The sequence below is a fragment of the Dermacentor albipictus genome, chromosome 2, assembly GCF_038994185.2.
Source record: "Dermacentor albipictus isolate Rhodes 1998 colony chromosome 2, USDA_Dalb.pri_finalv2, whole genome shotgun sequence".
Classification (NCBI taxonomy): Eukaryota; Metazoa; Arthropoda; class Arachnida; order Ixodida; family Ixodidae; genus Dermacentor; species Dermacentor albipictus.
Window position 1 is genome coordinate 75,657,816 of NC_091822.1, and position 16,971 is coordinate 75,674,786.

The window sequence follows — 16,971 nt, forward strand, 5'->3', positions numbered from 1 at the left end:
ACACAGTCCTTGGTCATAGAAATCTGATCCATGGGTCCAGTCTGCTTGTTATACAATAAGTGCAATGTATTCCGGAATAATCGTTTCAGCTTGCTTCCATTCGAGAATGTACAACAACATTCATGTCAATCATGCAGTCTCATTAGCCGAGTCTCTCTTGGCCATAAAGTCCACGACAACATTTGAGAATTTCCCGTGCAGTAATGCACACCTTCCACAAAGCAACAAATCGATATCAGTGACAATCGGGGAGAAAACAATCCCCATTGAGAAGCTAAACAATGTAGGTGTGGCAATGTAAAATGCTCTTTGTGACGTAGAAACATGCTCCTTAATCTGTGCAGACATGTTTTTGTGCATCGCATTTGTGGAGAAAATATGTATGTGAACTGATCTGTTTTATTTCCTTACAAACCCCTCGCAGGACTGGAACCCATGGTGCCGCGAGATCCCCTGGGTGACGTTCACATCGCATCACCTGCGGACCACCCCGGTGGGCAGCTCCCACCACGATGTGGGCCTCTTTTCGCGTGCCCTGGTCGAGGCAGTGACGCAGCTGGATGCTGCGCAGGCGCCACCTGCGTCACTGGTGCGCTGCACCCCGTGCCGCGTCCTGTACGAGCCTATTGTCGTGTGCAGCTACCTGGGCGTGGCCGCGGCCTTCCACAACACCACCCAACTGGGCTTCTTCAAGGCGCGTGGCAAGGTCAGCTTCTGAGCTCCGCGCTTTTGTTGCTCTGCCGTCTCCTGCTCTGGTCACAGTGCTGGCGGAGCAGCACAAGCGCCATCGACGGAGTGAATGACCGGGTGGACGTGAGCTGCCGAGTGAGTGAGCAGAACTATGCCTGTGTGCAGAAGGCCACAGGATGTGGAGCAGCCCAACGAAACTGAGCATATAAATTAGGCCTCGAGTGGCGGGTGGTTGACTGAAAAACTGTGCGGTGAAAGCAAACGGCTGGTTTGATGTAAACTGTTGATGGTGAAACAGAAACTCCGCATTCAGGCAGACGGAATGCAGGGAACTTGAGACAGAATTGGGAGTTACATTGGTGGCGGCAGTATGGAAGAACAAATGAAGACCAGGTGGCATGACAGGTGCCACCCAGCGGTTTAGGCCCCAACACTTTTTCTTCACTACGTCGCGTACATGAGTTGACACGAAGCGATGATATACGCATGTCATGTACACCCCCGGGGTTGCCAAGAATGTGCGAGTAGGCAGGCAGATCTGGTTGTGGTTGCCAGCCAGTGCAGGGTAGCACTGGGCTTCGATTACTTGCGGCTTTTGAATGAGTCTGTTGTGCAGAGGATGGGATCAGACAGCGGGGACCATGAGAAAAAAAAGAATGCAAGAAGTGATGAGCGTTGTCTTGAAGGTAATTGGAACCATCATTCCACACAGAAAGGAGCTGTATGCATTTTTGCTGGACCCTGTGCCGACTGCTCTCAGCACTCATGTATGTTCAATTTAGCGTGGGGACGTGTCAGGGGTGATCCACCATGTCCAGGAGATGTGCCAGCGTTGACCAAATGCAGCTTCAAGCAGTGTTTGTTGAAAATTCAGGGAGGCGATGGCAATCAGTAAAGTGGTGTTTGCTAAGTGGGCAGAGGCTGTTCACATTACGAGCCTCTAGAATGTGTCTTTCTTGTTATTGCTCGTGTGGGAACTGGTGTGAACCGTGCTTACGCTTTCCACTGTGAAGCATTTTGGATTCCTTATCCTCATATTTGAGGTTTTGTGAATTTGGCTGGTGGGCTAGGGGAATGGTTTGTAACGTGACTGGTGGAGTTGTGCAACAGGTGCGACCCCAAAGTGTAAGTCAGACTAGCTGTGCTCATTGTGGAGCCCTTGATTGATTTGCACTAGAGCTTTTGCTGTGCCATGTGCAAGCGTTTGAGACACCGTATTGTTTGCTATCTAGGCTGGGCCTGTGTGCAGGCTTTGTTGCCTGAGACATTCCAAATGAGAGCACACAACAAAGGCTCGTTAAGTCATTGACTTAGTGGAAGAGCAGACAGGCATCTCATGCTGCATGTTGTCATATTGAAAAGGCTGCCCTCATGTTAAGTGTTAAGCCCTGAAGTTGTGTCTATGACAAAAACTGCAGTATGCATTGCAGCAGTGTCTGCAGACAGAGAGGCGGCTCATAAGCCAGGCTGCTATCGTTGCTCTCTGTGGCTAGTAGGTTATGTATGTATAGAAAAACCATTTGTCTAAGATTTGCACTTGCTTTTGAAATGCGTTCAATATGGTGGCAAGGACACCACAGTGTTGATTCTTGGCCGTTGTCGATGTGATGCCTGATGATGTCAGCAGGCGCAGCCATCAATGTCATGCCGGTGTTGTGGGTATGTATCGCGGTAGTCGTAATTCTAATTGTTCAGTTACATGCTAACTGTCTTTGTGAACATCTTGCATAGCAATGCCCACAGGCATGTGCGCACCTTGGAGGCTGTGAGAAAAGTGCATTTTCCTTTCGGTGTCACTGTGCAACCTGAATTTTGGAGGTGTATTGTGGGGGCAGTACTTAAGTGTAAAATTTGGTTGCCTGCTCATTTGTGGCTGTTGTAATCCACAAGCTTTCGTTGGTGTTATATGTCTATTAACTAACTGCTTGTAAGTTGTTTCTCCTGCTCTATTTAATGTCTGATTCCTGAACCTGGATGACTGTGAAACTGATGTTGACAGAAAGGCTTGCATTTCAAGCTCCACTTTGTTCTCATGCCTTTTTCTTTGCTTCTCCAGCCTGTGAGCAGATGCAGTAGAATATGGGATTTGGCCTTCAGTGAAAGGGCATTACTAATGGTACATTTGATTAGTCACTTTCGAGCATTTCGTGGTGTGGTTTACATACGGCTAGTTAAAGTCGAGCGCTCGGAACACATTCACGTAGTTCATTCAGAGCGCCATGCTCTATTTCAGAGTACTCGATGGTGCTCCCCCTTCCAGGAGAGGAGCGCAATCAAAATATGACCAAATGCTGATAATGTGGTGTCTCCGATAGCTCCCAGAGCTATGAGAGATAGCTATCAGAACTATCTCGCTCACTACAGCTCTTAGAGCTACTATCTTGCTATTGCACTGCCCCCTTCAAGATGGGAGCACAACCAAAATAAGACAAATTCAAATAACATGGCTTCTTCAATAGCTCTGGGAGCAGCTGAACGTTCATTCCAAGCATGCTTTTGCTGGCTCAAATGACGAAAGGCTGCTGTATTGCTGCAAATCGATTCGGAGCACGGTAAGAGCCACTTGGCTGTACCGTTAGTAGATGCGCTGCTGCTCTTTAAGTGCCGATGTAAACTGTTGCTTCTGAATGTCTGCTGTCATCGGTGCATTTGCTGTAATTGCCAGAAGGTGGTGCTTGTGCGGGCCTTCCAGTGCAACGACTTCGGTGCTTGCAAGTTACATCGCCCTTCCAATGGGACGACCGGTTTTGGTACCCCTGTTCTCTTGAGGCGTACACCTCGTGTCTCGTCCCACGTCTTTCCTGTGGTAACACAACGAGGCATGCCAGCTCTTTTCAACTCTTGAGCATTTATGGTCCCTTTCTTGCTGTGATTGCTTTTTATATGTCCTTGATGCAGTTTACCCTTGACTTATGTGCCGCGCTGACCCTCAGCCTTGTGCGCAATGTGGCAGTGTATTTTAGCTGGGTGTGAAACCAGCGCTCTAAAGAGCCTGGCAGTGCGATTTATGTGCCGCACTCAGGACGGTGACAGAAAGTTGGGTTGTTCACATGTTAAAAGCGTTCGGACTTGCCATGTTTTTCGCCCACGTGATACTCATTTCTTTTTTCTTCTTTTCTTTTTTATGGTTGAGGCAGTGCATTCCGTAGTTGGTAGGTTACTTGGTGAGCCATTTATTAAAGGGCTTTAATAGAGCTGCAATGTGCCAACCTCTGATAAATTGCTGATTTTGTTAATGTGAGAAAGGGGATACTTTCGTGCCTAAGCACTGAAAAATATGAATGTATGGCAGTAATAACATTTCATAGCTTCGCTGGTCATCTGCAGGAAGCCTTACTGCAAGAAATGGAGCATCCTTATTTCAGCAGCCACCTTACCCCCTGGTTCTTTCACTTAGCAGAAAAGTTTGGAAAACATTTTTGTGAAAGCTGTTGATGCTTGATACCTTGCCTAGGTGATAGGTCCTATTCGCTCGTTCAGTTTTGTGTTGGAGAGATGTTAATATTTATGCGAGTGCTTTTTGTTTGCACGTGTTGCTGTCCATGCGCTTTGTGTCAGTACGCCCTAACGATTATTTATTCATCAGGCTTTTACCACACTAAGACACTGCTAGGTAGTTTAGCCCATGTGTGACTTCTGCAGCCACAAATCAAAAGGTTATGTTTCGTCGTCAGTGGTAATGAGAGTGTTTTGTTGAGCAATGCATCGCTCCCTGTCTGTCTTGAGGGGTGATGGGCATACGTTGTTGCGTGTACATGTGAACATTTCTATTGTGATGGCTAAAACGGGATGTGCATAATTGTTTCTCAGTGTATTCTTGAGCGAGTGTGTTATGAGAATCGCTGTTTCGGTGTTGGGTAACTGCACATTCTCGCCACCATAATGATGGTTGTGTACATTCTCAAGTGTTTCATTTTTGGGTAAATGTAAGACATAATTTCCAGCACAGAAAGAATCCATTTCATCGTTGCATATTGACGTTGTTGGGAGATTGTGACCTAAGTGGTCTGAGTGATCATGGGAGCAGTACCACAAGCAGGGCCAGTTGGGCCAGTTGTACCACTTGGGCCAGTTGTTCGAAGGTCACTATTAAGAACAATTGAAACATTGCGATACAACAAGAAAGACAAAGGGGTAGGAGGCACATGCGAATGCTGACTCACAGCTGATGGTGTTATTTTCGAACATATGACGTGTAATGAGGGGTGATTCAAGTGTAACAGAAGGAGTAGGGATCATTGGAAAGGTATAGATAGTGCCATGATACAGTTTTCACAAACGTGTCTGCAGAAGAGCATGAGATTCAAAGTTTAGTTTGAAATTTGTTTATTTGCCCATTGATTACATGGCGAGACCCGAGGAAAAAGTTTCCCTTAGGGCGATTGGACTCAAGATCTAAAGAAAAACTGTGCTGAAGCCAGATGAACCTGGAAAGTGTACCCGTTGGGTGCCGGACAATAGGTTTGCAGAAAAATCGTTGCACTTCTTGCACAATGCAGAGTTACTGGCTTTTGTTTGAGTTCCTTTTATTTCCCGTGTGGGCCTTGCGGCAAATCATCCTCTCAAAATGATAAAAACGAAGCGCCTTGACAACCCCACTACCAGCCCCTATTACATGCAGCATTCGGCAATATATTCGAGTAACAATATGGAATTGTAGCAAAAAAGAAAGAGTATTCATGCTTAAAAATCCAGTGATTTTACAGCAAAGCATTTTACTGCAAGAATGATTACACATCCCACCAATAGCTGCCGATTGTGTCAGTAATTTGTACTGTGGAACACCATGCCAGTGGCGTAGCCAGGAGGTGGCACACCAGGCACGTGCATTGCCCCCTCCTTACTCTCGTTCAAGTGAGTGCCCCCCCCCCACAGAAGAAGATATCTTGCTACACCACTGCATCGCATTATGGCACTACCTGCTGGCAATAAATGTAGCTCTACAAGCAATTAAACTTTCTTGCTGTTAGAAAAAAAATCTTGTCTTTGTAAGCATTTTTGTGAAAACCGCATAATGCAACTATCGTCCGTGCTTTTAGAGTTACATATTTTCTTTCTAATTTTGCGTTTCTTTTGAGTCACCCTGTATGTTGCATATTCAGGGATCAGCATCGTGGAGATCCAATCGCAGGTTTTAGTTGTCTCACAATTTTCTTTTTCATTGTTGAACCTGATACAAGCACCAGTGCATATGTTTGATGTGTTTGACATATGTAATAACCTGTAAGTTCTATATGGCACTAGTCAAATATGTATGTAGCTTTCTTCAGGAAAGCGTTCAGTTGTGATTTAGCAGTTGTGTTGGCAATCTCCTTTAGTGCCAACGTCACAGGCAGCCTTGTGGCAGCAAGAGGTTAGACTTGACAGCCTGACAGGCTGTCCTCACTGGCTTCAAAGCTTGCGTATAGTAACTCTTGCTCTGTAGGTGTGCTGTGCCGGAAGTTAGTGTTGTGAGCACTGCACAGCAAAGGCTCTTTCCCATCAATGCATTGAAACTGAGCAGAACGACATTGAAGTTTGTCTGCCTGCTTGCAGTTTCAAGCTTTACTCGGTGCAATGCCTGCCTGTAGTGAAGTAAATGACATGTGCTTGTCTCTGTTCCTTTATTAGTACTGTTGCCCTGCTGCGTGTCAACCTTTTGGTGCCTCCAAATCTTTAAAATGAGCAAATGAACAGTACAGTTCCCTGTTAAAGAGAACACCTATCCAGTAATAAAGCCATTAGCATGACTGCAACATTTATTTTCCTTTATCAGACAGTAGTGGCTGATATAGTAAGTTGGGTGTATGTTTAGTCCTAAGAAAATTTGTTAGTGGGCATTAATGAACGTCTTAGGACTAATTAATGGCAGAATACTAACCATGCGTTTTCTTGTACTAGTGTATGTGACCCTTTGATTGAAATCGTAGGACAAAGAATAAGATTTTCGACCAGAATGAAGAGAGGGGGGAAGCTTTCACGTGCTTTATCTGGAGTTTGATTAAGCAAACTTGTGAAAATTCTGTAATGTGCAGATGGCCTTTGTCCATGTGCAACAAGAAGACCTTCCCCATTTGCCTAGTTTCAGCGAACTGGGAGAAAAGTAGTGACATTTCAACATGAGCTGTTCTAGCATGTTCAGCCAGCCACTGTCATGGCAATTGTTTTGTTTTTTTTTACAAAAAAGAAGAAGAAAGCTCTGGCTTCTGTGTGAGTAGTGAGCACGTTGGCAGAGATGCTTCGGTCATATCCCTGTGGCTTTCAAAACCCTTTAATGTCAATTGTTCTTGAGGTTTTCGTTTCTTGAAAGGCCCAATATATTTTGGCTGTCAGCATAGCTTCCAATTTTTTTCAGCACCTGTATAATATTGTGTGATGTATGCGTTAGTATGAATCTCTACTGAAGTGAAATCCTATTGATTTTTGTTTCCCATGATGATATAAGTATATTCCTTGGCTGCATTTACAAATTACAAAGCCACCTACTTACAGAGGTTTACTGCCGTTTGTTGTCATTGACGTTTACAACTGGCCGCTCCTGCAAACTGAGTGCTTGATGCTCTAACAGTTCTGTGATGGATGTATAGTACATGCTTTGAGTGGATGCAAGATGCTAGCTGCAGATTTGTATGCTTCTATCCTGGAAACATCAAATCACTTGGTAATAGATTAAACACCTTTAGCTGGACATATTTGTTCACACCATGAGATTGGTACGTGTGCTATCTAATATGCTAGCCTTCTGCAGCATATTTAGGCAACGTGAAGCTGCCATTGTGGTGGGGCATGCTCATTGAATCAGCTGTTTGCATTTGAGCGAACTTCATATGACGAGCCCGTTTTGCTGTGATCTTGCTTTAAATGATCTGAATGAGATGCACTGTAATTTTGCAGATTTGCTTTTGTTTATGGTTGACAAGTGTAGCGTCCATAAAAATGTTACAGCTTTAACCAGCATTTTTTCATCCCTTGAATATCTGTTATGAGCCCCTGTTAAGCTTGAGAAACTGTGAGGAGCAAAAGCTTTTATACGTTGAGCAAGCGATGACAACATTGTTTATTCCATAGAGTTTGGTACAAAAATCGCTGCGTGAAAATCTTGTGGTAGCGTCTGCAGTAGCTACAAATGTGGCAGTTCATACAGCTTGGCAAGAATGTGTCATGCATACGTGGATTTGCCTAACTTCATCCTTTTGTCTTAAAATGACTTTGCGACTCTGGAAATGGATCGCTTTCGAGGAAACATTGCATTATAGACGTGCTAATTTGCCATGGTTGTGCATGCGTGCAGGAAATTGTTGCCTTCACATCTTTTTTTTTTTTAAATATGATGGCTCGGAAATTTAGGAATGTTAAGCATAACAAACGAAGTCACAAGAACATCTGAAGCCATAACAATGACGATCTATCTACTACATCCACTGCTATGCCCACGGTGGCCAAATTAACAGCACCAGATTTCATTCCAACACGTTTAGGGGGAAGCTCTATGGTTTGTTCCTGTATGACGGCATGTAGAATTTCTAGTTTAATGCTTAGGAAGGTTTTTACATAAGCTGTAATGGTGCATTGCCCTGTCATGTTGTAGGCCACCTATTTGCTGATATACCATGGTGGTGTTGTGCCCGGTTAGTTTGAACTGGCACTTCCACTGTGTGGGGCATCAAAAACATTTAGTTCCTCTCTTTGTAGTTGGTTGCGAGACAAACACTTTATACAGCACTTATTCTGTTTTACGGAGGCTTTGCAGCCGTGGAAGATGCTGATGTGCAGATTTTTTACTAAGCGTTTATCCTAATGCATGAGCTTATTGCAGGAGGCTGTCATTTTGGCAGTGGTGTTGTGTCACCTCACGCAGTTTCTGTTGAAAGTTTCAAAGCCACTTAGCGAGTGTGCAGTATGTGTCTCTGGATGCTAAATAATTTGACAGAAATGTCTGTCTGACTGCCGAGCAGCTGTGATCGTCGGTGTTTATTGGGTGTGGTGACCAATGTTGCCTACCGAGCCTGGCAGGTCACCGAGCCTGGCGGGCCAATGAAGATTATGCCCAACGGGGCGTCACATGCTTGTTACAGTTGGGTAATTTAAATAGAAAGCTATGAAGACATAAAACCTGTCTTCAAGCTGCCTTGTGAGGCTGCTGTTCACTCACCTGATGCACGGAATTCAGAAGGGCTCTCAGTGTTGACGCCAACAATGTACAGCACTGCAATACACATATATTTGTAATATACATGCTGCATGCACTGTTTTGTTTCAACGAAGTCTTTTGCTTCTTTTTAATTAGGGCCCACTTGTGTCCCGTGCTCAGCCTAATGACATGTCTGCTCATGCACGAGGTGGCTTGGTAGCTTTTGGCAGACTGCCTTTTGCCTGTGCATTGATTTGTTGGCTGAGGTCTGTTGGGTACATGGGTGATTACATTTGTACATACCTTGTGACAAGCATTTGGCTCTATGTGTCATATCTGACAGTCCTCGCTGCTTTGCTCTTATTTTTGGCATCAGTGTGGTACAGCTGGAGGAATGTGCCAAGTTGAGCTTTATCTTTGCATCACAGGAAACGCTGTTTACATGACACACAATTGTATCTTGTGAATCTTTGCTTATTGTGCCAGAGCATCTGTGTGACCTTAATGTTTCTCCTTTATTATTTCATCATTGATGATTGGTTCTGAATCCCAGTACTCCCTGCATACAGAGCATTGCTCCTTTTGCTGGACTGTCATTCAAGAGTGCTTAAACTGGTTGCACAGAAAAATTTCAACTTGTATGCAGCAAGATGTGGTCATTCTCAATCTGCTCCCTTGCTCCTGTTCCTTTGTGTGTTGATATTAAAGACTTACACAAGGGGAAATGCCTCAATGTTGACGTTATGTTGATTCCCACTGTTGTAGATCACATGTACTTCTAGTTTTAGCACGTTATGTACAATGCCCTATTGTCACTTATGGTCTGATGGCCCGATGGTCTACTGCCTTGTCAATGTGAAATTCCAATCGTTTTGGGCCAGTGAAACATGAAAATCATTGCACAGCCCATCCCCTATCCTATTTCTCCAGCTAACTTGTACAGAAAATTCTGCAGGAACACAGGAGTTGCAACAATAAGATTCATAGTGTCAATGTTACAAGTGTATTTCAATCAAACGAGAGCATGCCTAATTGCGACTTTTTATGCTTTTTCAAGTTGTTTTGTTGTCTAGTCACCCCCTGTACAAAATGTTTTTTTTTATGTAACACAGTCTTTAAAACAAAAACATGTTCACTTGTCTCGGTAATACTAAATATTTGACAAAACAGTGACATTTAATATTTTGGTTTTGCTATGCTGAGCATATTTTTTATCTAGAACGCTTCAGACTATCCAGTCGTTTCACTTGGAGATGAAGACTAGTTAAATATTATGGCATAACATTTTTGAACACTCTTTGGCTTCAAGCACTTTGTAGAAGTACAGTGATATAAGGCACCATTATTGCAATTGAAGTGCTTTATGTCATAACAGGCACTGATAAGTTTTCAGCATGAGAATCTCATCTAGCATTCAATTGTTATAAGGCTTTTGTGCTAAGAAAGAATGTTGCCAAGGTTATCGATAATTCTCTTGTAGCAGCTGTATATCATCAAAAGACGTTTGCCATTTTGTACATGTAACTTTTGCCTGCCTAAGCCACATGCATAATTTTGTTATGTGCTGCTACACTTTAGTATTTTGTTTTAAAATCACCTCTGTGTTGTTGTGCATTCAGTCCGTTTATTATTCATGAGATATTATACATTGCTAATACATTGTCTAGGTTTATGAGATAACCTCTAGCTGAAAGTGGAGAGGTTCCAGTTGCTGGTCCTGTGAAATGTACGGGCACTAATTAGAGGGCTCGCTTGCTTTCGTTTTATTACGCTTCATAGTGTGCCACGTCGTACTCGTTTGAAACTTTGTGCCAGAGCTGGAAAGATGTATAATGGATGAGGTATTATTTCTGTAAACTGCCATTTTCTCGAGTTGCACTTGGGTGCCTGTGTGAATTTCCAAATTACTATTTGGGATATATGTCAGTCTTCTTAGACTTTCAGATTCAGCGTCTGGTTGAATATTTCAGTTTTGCACTGTTCTTTAATATGGCACTCGAATGTTTTATAGAGACTAGTTTGTGGGCAAGCTTTGCATATAGCATGCGTGTCTTCGCATACATGCATACTCTCTGTATTAGACGAGTTACTATTTTTCTCATGTTGATTTTTTCTTCTTTTCCTGTTTTTATTTCTGGGTATTGCATTCCTTTTTAATCAAATAACTTTATAGAGGGCAAGATTTTGAGAAATGTGCATTTTTAAAATATGTGTAATCTAGTCCACAATGATGTGATGAAGAGCTTCTATTCATGGAAGGCATTGCAGGGGCCACTTGACGCTTTGACTTAGCCACTGTGTAAGAATAGACAGGTGTCTTAATGGTGTCAGCTGTCTCCAAGGCGTGCTGACTGGGACTGTGTTCACGCTTCCTTTATCCGCCGGCAGGGGTGCTGCACTGTTGAGGGCATCATTTTCTGCCATGTGCTAGTGGTGTGATGCCCATCGCTTGCATATTTTGCTGCAGAATGCCCTAATAACGAGCGATCTTGCTTCTCCTGTGGCTCTGCTAGCTCTTTGCAATTCTTTATTTATTGGTGCTCACGGCGTTGTGAAGAAAAATTCAGTAAATAGCGCTAGGAACTACCTACTGAACCACCTGTCGAGTCTTGATGTACAGTGTAGTCATCCAGGATTGCACAAAGTCTTGGGGAACTTCAGTAATTTTTCTGCCTTCATGTGTTGAGATGTGCAGGCGTTGTTTGTCAAACAAGAATTCCCACACGTTGCCCCGATTATGCATCAGCGTGCAAGCAAGGATAGAGATGTATTGTGCGGTCCATGCTGCACGCACCTTTCTGTTTGGATGTACAAGAACCTTCAAAATTTCTCACTTGTGAGTGCAAAGCAGTATTTTGTTCCTCTCTCTACACACTGTTCTCATCATAAACAATTGCTGCAGCATTATTCTAGCTATCGTGTGCATTGTGCAGATATTAACATCTGCTGCATGGGGAAATGTCTGTGCTGTTGTGTACTTGTGTTTTCTTTCTTTTTGCCCCAGCATGCAATGTTAGCATTCAGTAGACAATGTGGACACTACATGGCGTAAAACAAACTTGAATGGAGTAACTTGGAATTTACTCTATTTTAGAGTAGGTAATATTATAAGCAGCTTAATTGCACAGTCGGCATGCATGCTAACCTCGCACAAATTGCTGCACCCGGCGTGGCAAGCCGCAGTCCCTTGCCTTTGGCGCTCAACTTGAAAAATGGAGCAGTTGCTCTTTTATTCCTCCAGTGCATGTGTTCTGGACAATCTGCACTATTAATAATTTGATAATGAACATGATGGGGCAGCTCTAAACTCAGCAGGTGCTCTCACTTCAACTTGGCGAACAGTTTTCTGGGGAAAAAATAAGGCATAAGCACAAGCTACATAACATTGAGTTCGATTCGGAGAGCCAATTACTAGTTGTGATCATGAATAACTTAAAAATTGCCTTCCTCTGCATTGTTCTGCGTGCTACCATAAAGCCGTACCAGAAAGTTCTGAAACCTGGACTTAGCCCAGGGATTCTTGAATTGTGGCTTCGCAGCAATCATTTAAGCAAATAAAGTGACACTCACATTCAAGTTGAAAAGTACGCAATGCTGTGGTTGTTTGAATGCACTATTTTCATTCTGTCAGAGCTCCTTCGCATTTTTATACATGATCATGGCGATCATGCCATAGAATTCCATGCTTTCATGCTGGAGAATAATTCCCCTTGTGCTTTTGCGCCCCAAGAGAGAAAAAACTACGAACAAGAAACAAACCGATTCGCAAGCATTGTTGAGAGAGCTGTCTGTTCTTACACGGTGGACTTAGCTGAGCCAAGGTATGCTTGCAAGTATGAATGGGGTAGACTTAGTGTGTGGGGAAGGAAGGCTCGGATGACTCTACATGATTATAGTGTCGATAAGAAGGAAAGTTTATAAGATGTACAATGCTAGTTAATGACTACGGATCCTTTATGCCTCTTGTGGATATGTGGGCAGGACAGGGTCCTTTGCTTTCCAATATACTCTGTTTTGTACTTAGTAGGCGGCGCTGTGAAGGCTAGAGCTAGAGTGAATTTGCAACCGAAAATTTCTACACCGCATATAAAAACAAATGTATTAGTATACAATGAAGTTTAACAGTAAATCCATATGCTATAATCATGTTTACAAAGAAATTAGTGCATAGAAAACAACGCCCATCTGAATGTACTTGGGAACGGATGGAGTTTCACATTAGTATGGCCGCACAACTTGCACAACTTGCATTGTCTGATGCAGGTGCTTGTGAACAGTACATAGTACATCATGTACTGGACACACAAAAATGCACAAACAATGTATGAGGTGACGGATCATTAGCTGCAGGAGTTAAATACTATATGGAGGTATCTGTGACAGGTACCGCATATCAAAAATACACGTCATGCATTGAGATCAAAGACACGAGAGCTTCTGTAGCTTCTGCAGGGCATTGCCTGCTAGGTATTGAACAGAGTGTAACCGAACTAGCATTGAACGATTGAGCCACAGTGGTTGCTAGGAGATGTAGCGCAACTGTTGAAAGTGCTTCTTTGCATACACTGTGCTCTTACTGATGTATTTCCTTACACTGTCTGGCTGCATTAACTGTGTGGTGGGCTTGACAGAATCAATTTCACTGTCATGCGCTTCTTCCGCGTTTGCTTTCCCTGAATGCACCGGTTGGTGCTGTAGCATAGAGATGCATTTCATTGTTTGATGTTGTACAAGCGTCAGCCTACCATCCGTAGCTTCCCAGCGTGTTCACATATTAGTTGGCTTGCTAAGAGCACTTGCTTGTGTCTGCCTTCTTTTGTGTTGTGCTCTGAGGTACACAAACCCAGGTGAATGCTAATGCCTTAAAGCTTGATGCCCCGATTGCTGTTCAACTCCACGGCCTTTTCTTCCGGTGCCTGCATGGACGAACGCATTCCCGCAAATCCCAAATAGAGCACATATCTAAGTAATCGAATGATGTTATTTAAACCATTGTTGTTTCTTGTTCTGGTGTGGTTATATGAATCTCTCGTTCTCGCCATAGCCTCTTATTTCTATTTCGAGAAAAATAAAGTTATTTTGAGTGGACCTTGATGGATTCATGCTGCGCCATGCACGTTATTGCGATTGAGCACCGAACTGTGCTTGCCGCACTGGAAGTGGCACTAGAGACTCTGGTGCCCTGGCTTAGATCGTTAGCTCACCAGCTTAGACAGTGCCAGTACCCCTTGTTTCACACGGCGAAAAATGTTGAGTGCTTTCTGCAGGGTCCCTTCGGATGGATTTCCGGCATGGTGTAACCCAGCGTCAGCACTTCTATTGTACAGTGTTCAATGACTGCATTGTAAATAATGTAACAATGTGTCTTACATAGAGTCGAACCCAGATACGTTGAACTTGAAGGGGATCACAAAATACTTTGATATGTCAATTCGATATACAAAATGAAAATTTCATTAAAAAATTTTCAAGGGTATTTTACAGCTGTTTGTTACACGTAATAGTTCGTTATATCCAGGTTTGACTGTAGTCGCCTCGGAAAGTGGGTATGGCATGGTAAGCGCTTTGGTCATGACTTGAACAGGAACAGCTCAAACAACAGTATGTGAGAAAGGGACAGACGAATGCGCTAACAACCAGATGTTTATTCTTTCAAACAACATACCTATATAGGGGACCGTTTTGCAAGTAAAACAGAAAATACAGAAAGGAAACATGCATGGAAGTAATAAGGAAGGGAATCACTCTGATGGGAATGATACCTCTTTTGGAAGGAGTGAAGTGGGAGGAAAGCTTACATTATGCAAGAAAAGGTGAGGCGTGCAGACAGGACACAAGAGAAGTGGACAACAGAAATGTTCGAGTTCAGGTTGTCCACTTCTCTTGTGTCCTGTCTGCACGCCTCACCTTTTTTTTTTTTTGCATAATGAATCCTTACCAACTAGCTCAGCTTTCTGTCGTTCTAAGGAAAGCGTACACATGCATTGTCACCCTTTTGAATCTGGAAGGCTTCACATGCTATGTATTGCCCTGCTAGATTTCTCCATCCTATTAGATCCGCCAGTGCCATTGCTACTATTGTGCGTGCAATGATTTCCTATTACGAGCAATATGAAAGGGAACACTGGAACACATAGAAAACACCCTCAGACCCAGCTATGGGTGATACACAGCGGCCACCGTCGGAAACAAAGTGGAAATGAGGACGCTGTTCTAACAACTGTTTTAGGCCTGTAGCGCAGCTCAGGAAGAGCAAAAAAGGAAGGAGTTAGGGGTAATCAAAGGGAACGGAAAACAGAGTGAAGCCTAAAACAGTCATGACATACCAACTCGCCCAAACTGCCACGCTTTTGTTCTAACAACTGTTTGCACTCCCGCCGTGGGTCTGCAAAGTGCAGAACTTGGCATCGCCAGCAGAAAGTAATAACTCTTCCATATTGCGTCACTGGTAACTTTTTGCACCGAATCGTTACAAGGAGTAGCACTGTTCCTTACTCCAATATTGATTTATGGTAAATCTTGTAGGCCTGGAAAAAATGGGCTGTAAAGGCGAGTTCAAAATAAGGTTATTGGCACTTGCCGAATATTAGAAAGATATTGTTACGTAGGAAGACGCAGACGAAAAGCTATGTACAAATATATTTACAAGGAAAATACGCTGCGCTTGGCCAAGAGGCAACAGCCCGCGCTAGCTTCTAATCGTCGTCGTCGTCTTCACACTGCTGGCCTTTCGTGATCGCACATATTGTGCCGTAGCACTACCCCCGGCTGCAAAAGCGCCGTCCCGGAGCGACTAAAGATCGGACTCGGAAGCAGTGTAGTAGGCCTTGAGCCTACTGACGTGTACGACATCACTAGATGCCACAGGAGAGGACGAGGTTGAGCCCACAGGAGCAATTTCGTAAGTCACAGGCGTCACCTGGCGCAGCACGCGGTAGGGCCCTGTGTAACGCGAAAGAAGCTTCTCTGAAAGTCCGACATGACGAGAGGGCGACCACAGGAGCACGAGCGCACCAGGTGAAAACTGTACGTCACGATGGCGGGCGTTGTACTGACACTGCTGAGTGGTCTGTGAGGCCGTAAGTCGAGCACGGGCAAGCTGGCGTGCATGGTCGGCGAGGGCGATGGCGTCGCGCGCATACTCGCTTGTTGAGACCGCAGCAGGAGGAAGTGCCGTGTCTAGGGGCAAGGTAGGTTCGCGACCATACAGTAGATAAAAGGGAGAAAATGCGGCGGTGTCGTGCCGGGAAGAATTGTACGCAAATGTTACGTAAGGAAGGGCAATGTCCCAGTCGTGGTGGTCCTTGGAAACGTACTTGGCCAGCATATCGGTAAGAGTACGGTTTAACCGCTCTGTCAGGCCATTGGTTTGAGGATGGTATGAAGTAGTCAGTTTGTGTTGAATGGAGCAAGAACGCACAATGTCAGCGATAACTTTCGAGGGGAAGTTTCGACCACGGTCAGTAAGCAGCTGTCGCGGGGCGCCATGAAGCAAGATAATGTCACGCAAGAGAAAGTCCGCGACGTCAGTGGCGCAGCTGGTAGGGAGAGCCCGAGTGATAGCGTATAGGGTGGCGTAATCAGTCGCGACGGCTACCCATTTGTTCCCAGAGGATGACGTGGGAAAGGGACCGAGCAGGTCTAATCCAACACGAAAGAACGGTTCCACAGGGACGGTGATCGGCTGGAGATGACCGGCAGGTAGCACCTGAGGTGTCTTCTGACGCTGGCAGGAATCACAGGCAGCAACATAGCGTCGAACGGAGCGAGCGAGACCAGGCCAATAGAAGCGGCGGCGGACGCGGTCGTACGTGCGGGTTACCCCAAGATGTCCTGCAGTGGGTGCGTCATGCATCTCAAAGAGCACAGTCTGTCGTAGATGTTTTGGCACGACAAGAAGAAGATCAGGGCCATCAGGGAGGAAGCTCCTTCGGTACAGAATGCCGCCCTGGAGAACATATCGGCGAACGGATGCGTCGGTAGGTGTAGAGCGCAGACGCTCGATGAGTACTCGCAGCGATAGGTCTCGGTACTGCTCATCGGCGATGTTATCGAAGGCAGACACAGAGAAAATGCCTTCGGCGGTACTACTGTCGGCGTCGTCAGGCTCGTCTACCGGGTAGCGAGACAGGCAGTCAGCGTCCTTGTGTAGTCGGCCAGATTTGTAGGTG

General features: G+C 44.6%; 1 protein-coding gene across 2 annotated transcripts in view; it reads left to right on the top strand.

The window, feature by feature from the left end:
• Positions 1-13,888, top strand: part of LOC135913112 (tumor protein p63-regulated gene 1-like protein) — a 47,804-nt gene extending 33,916 nt beyond the window's left edge. For both annotated transcript variants that reach the window (XM_065445785.2, XM_065445786.2), the window contains one exon: positions 425-13,888. In XM_065445785.2, the coding sequence (XP_065301857.1) occupies positions 425-718 (294 nt within the window). In that variant the 3' untranslated portion in view covers positions 719-13,888. The remainder of the gene's footprint in view (positions 1-424) is intronic.
• Positions 13,889-16,971: the final 3,083 nt, after the last annotated feature.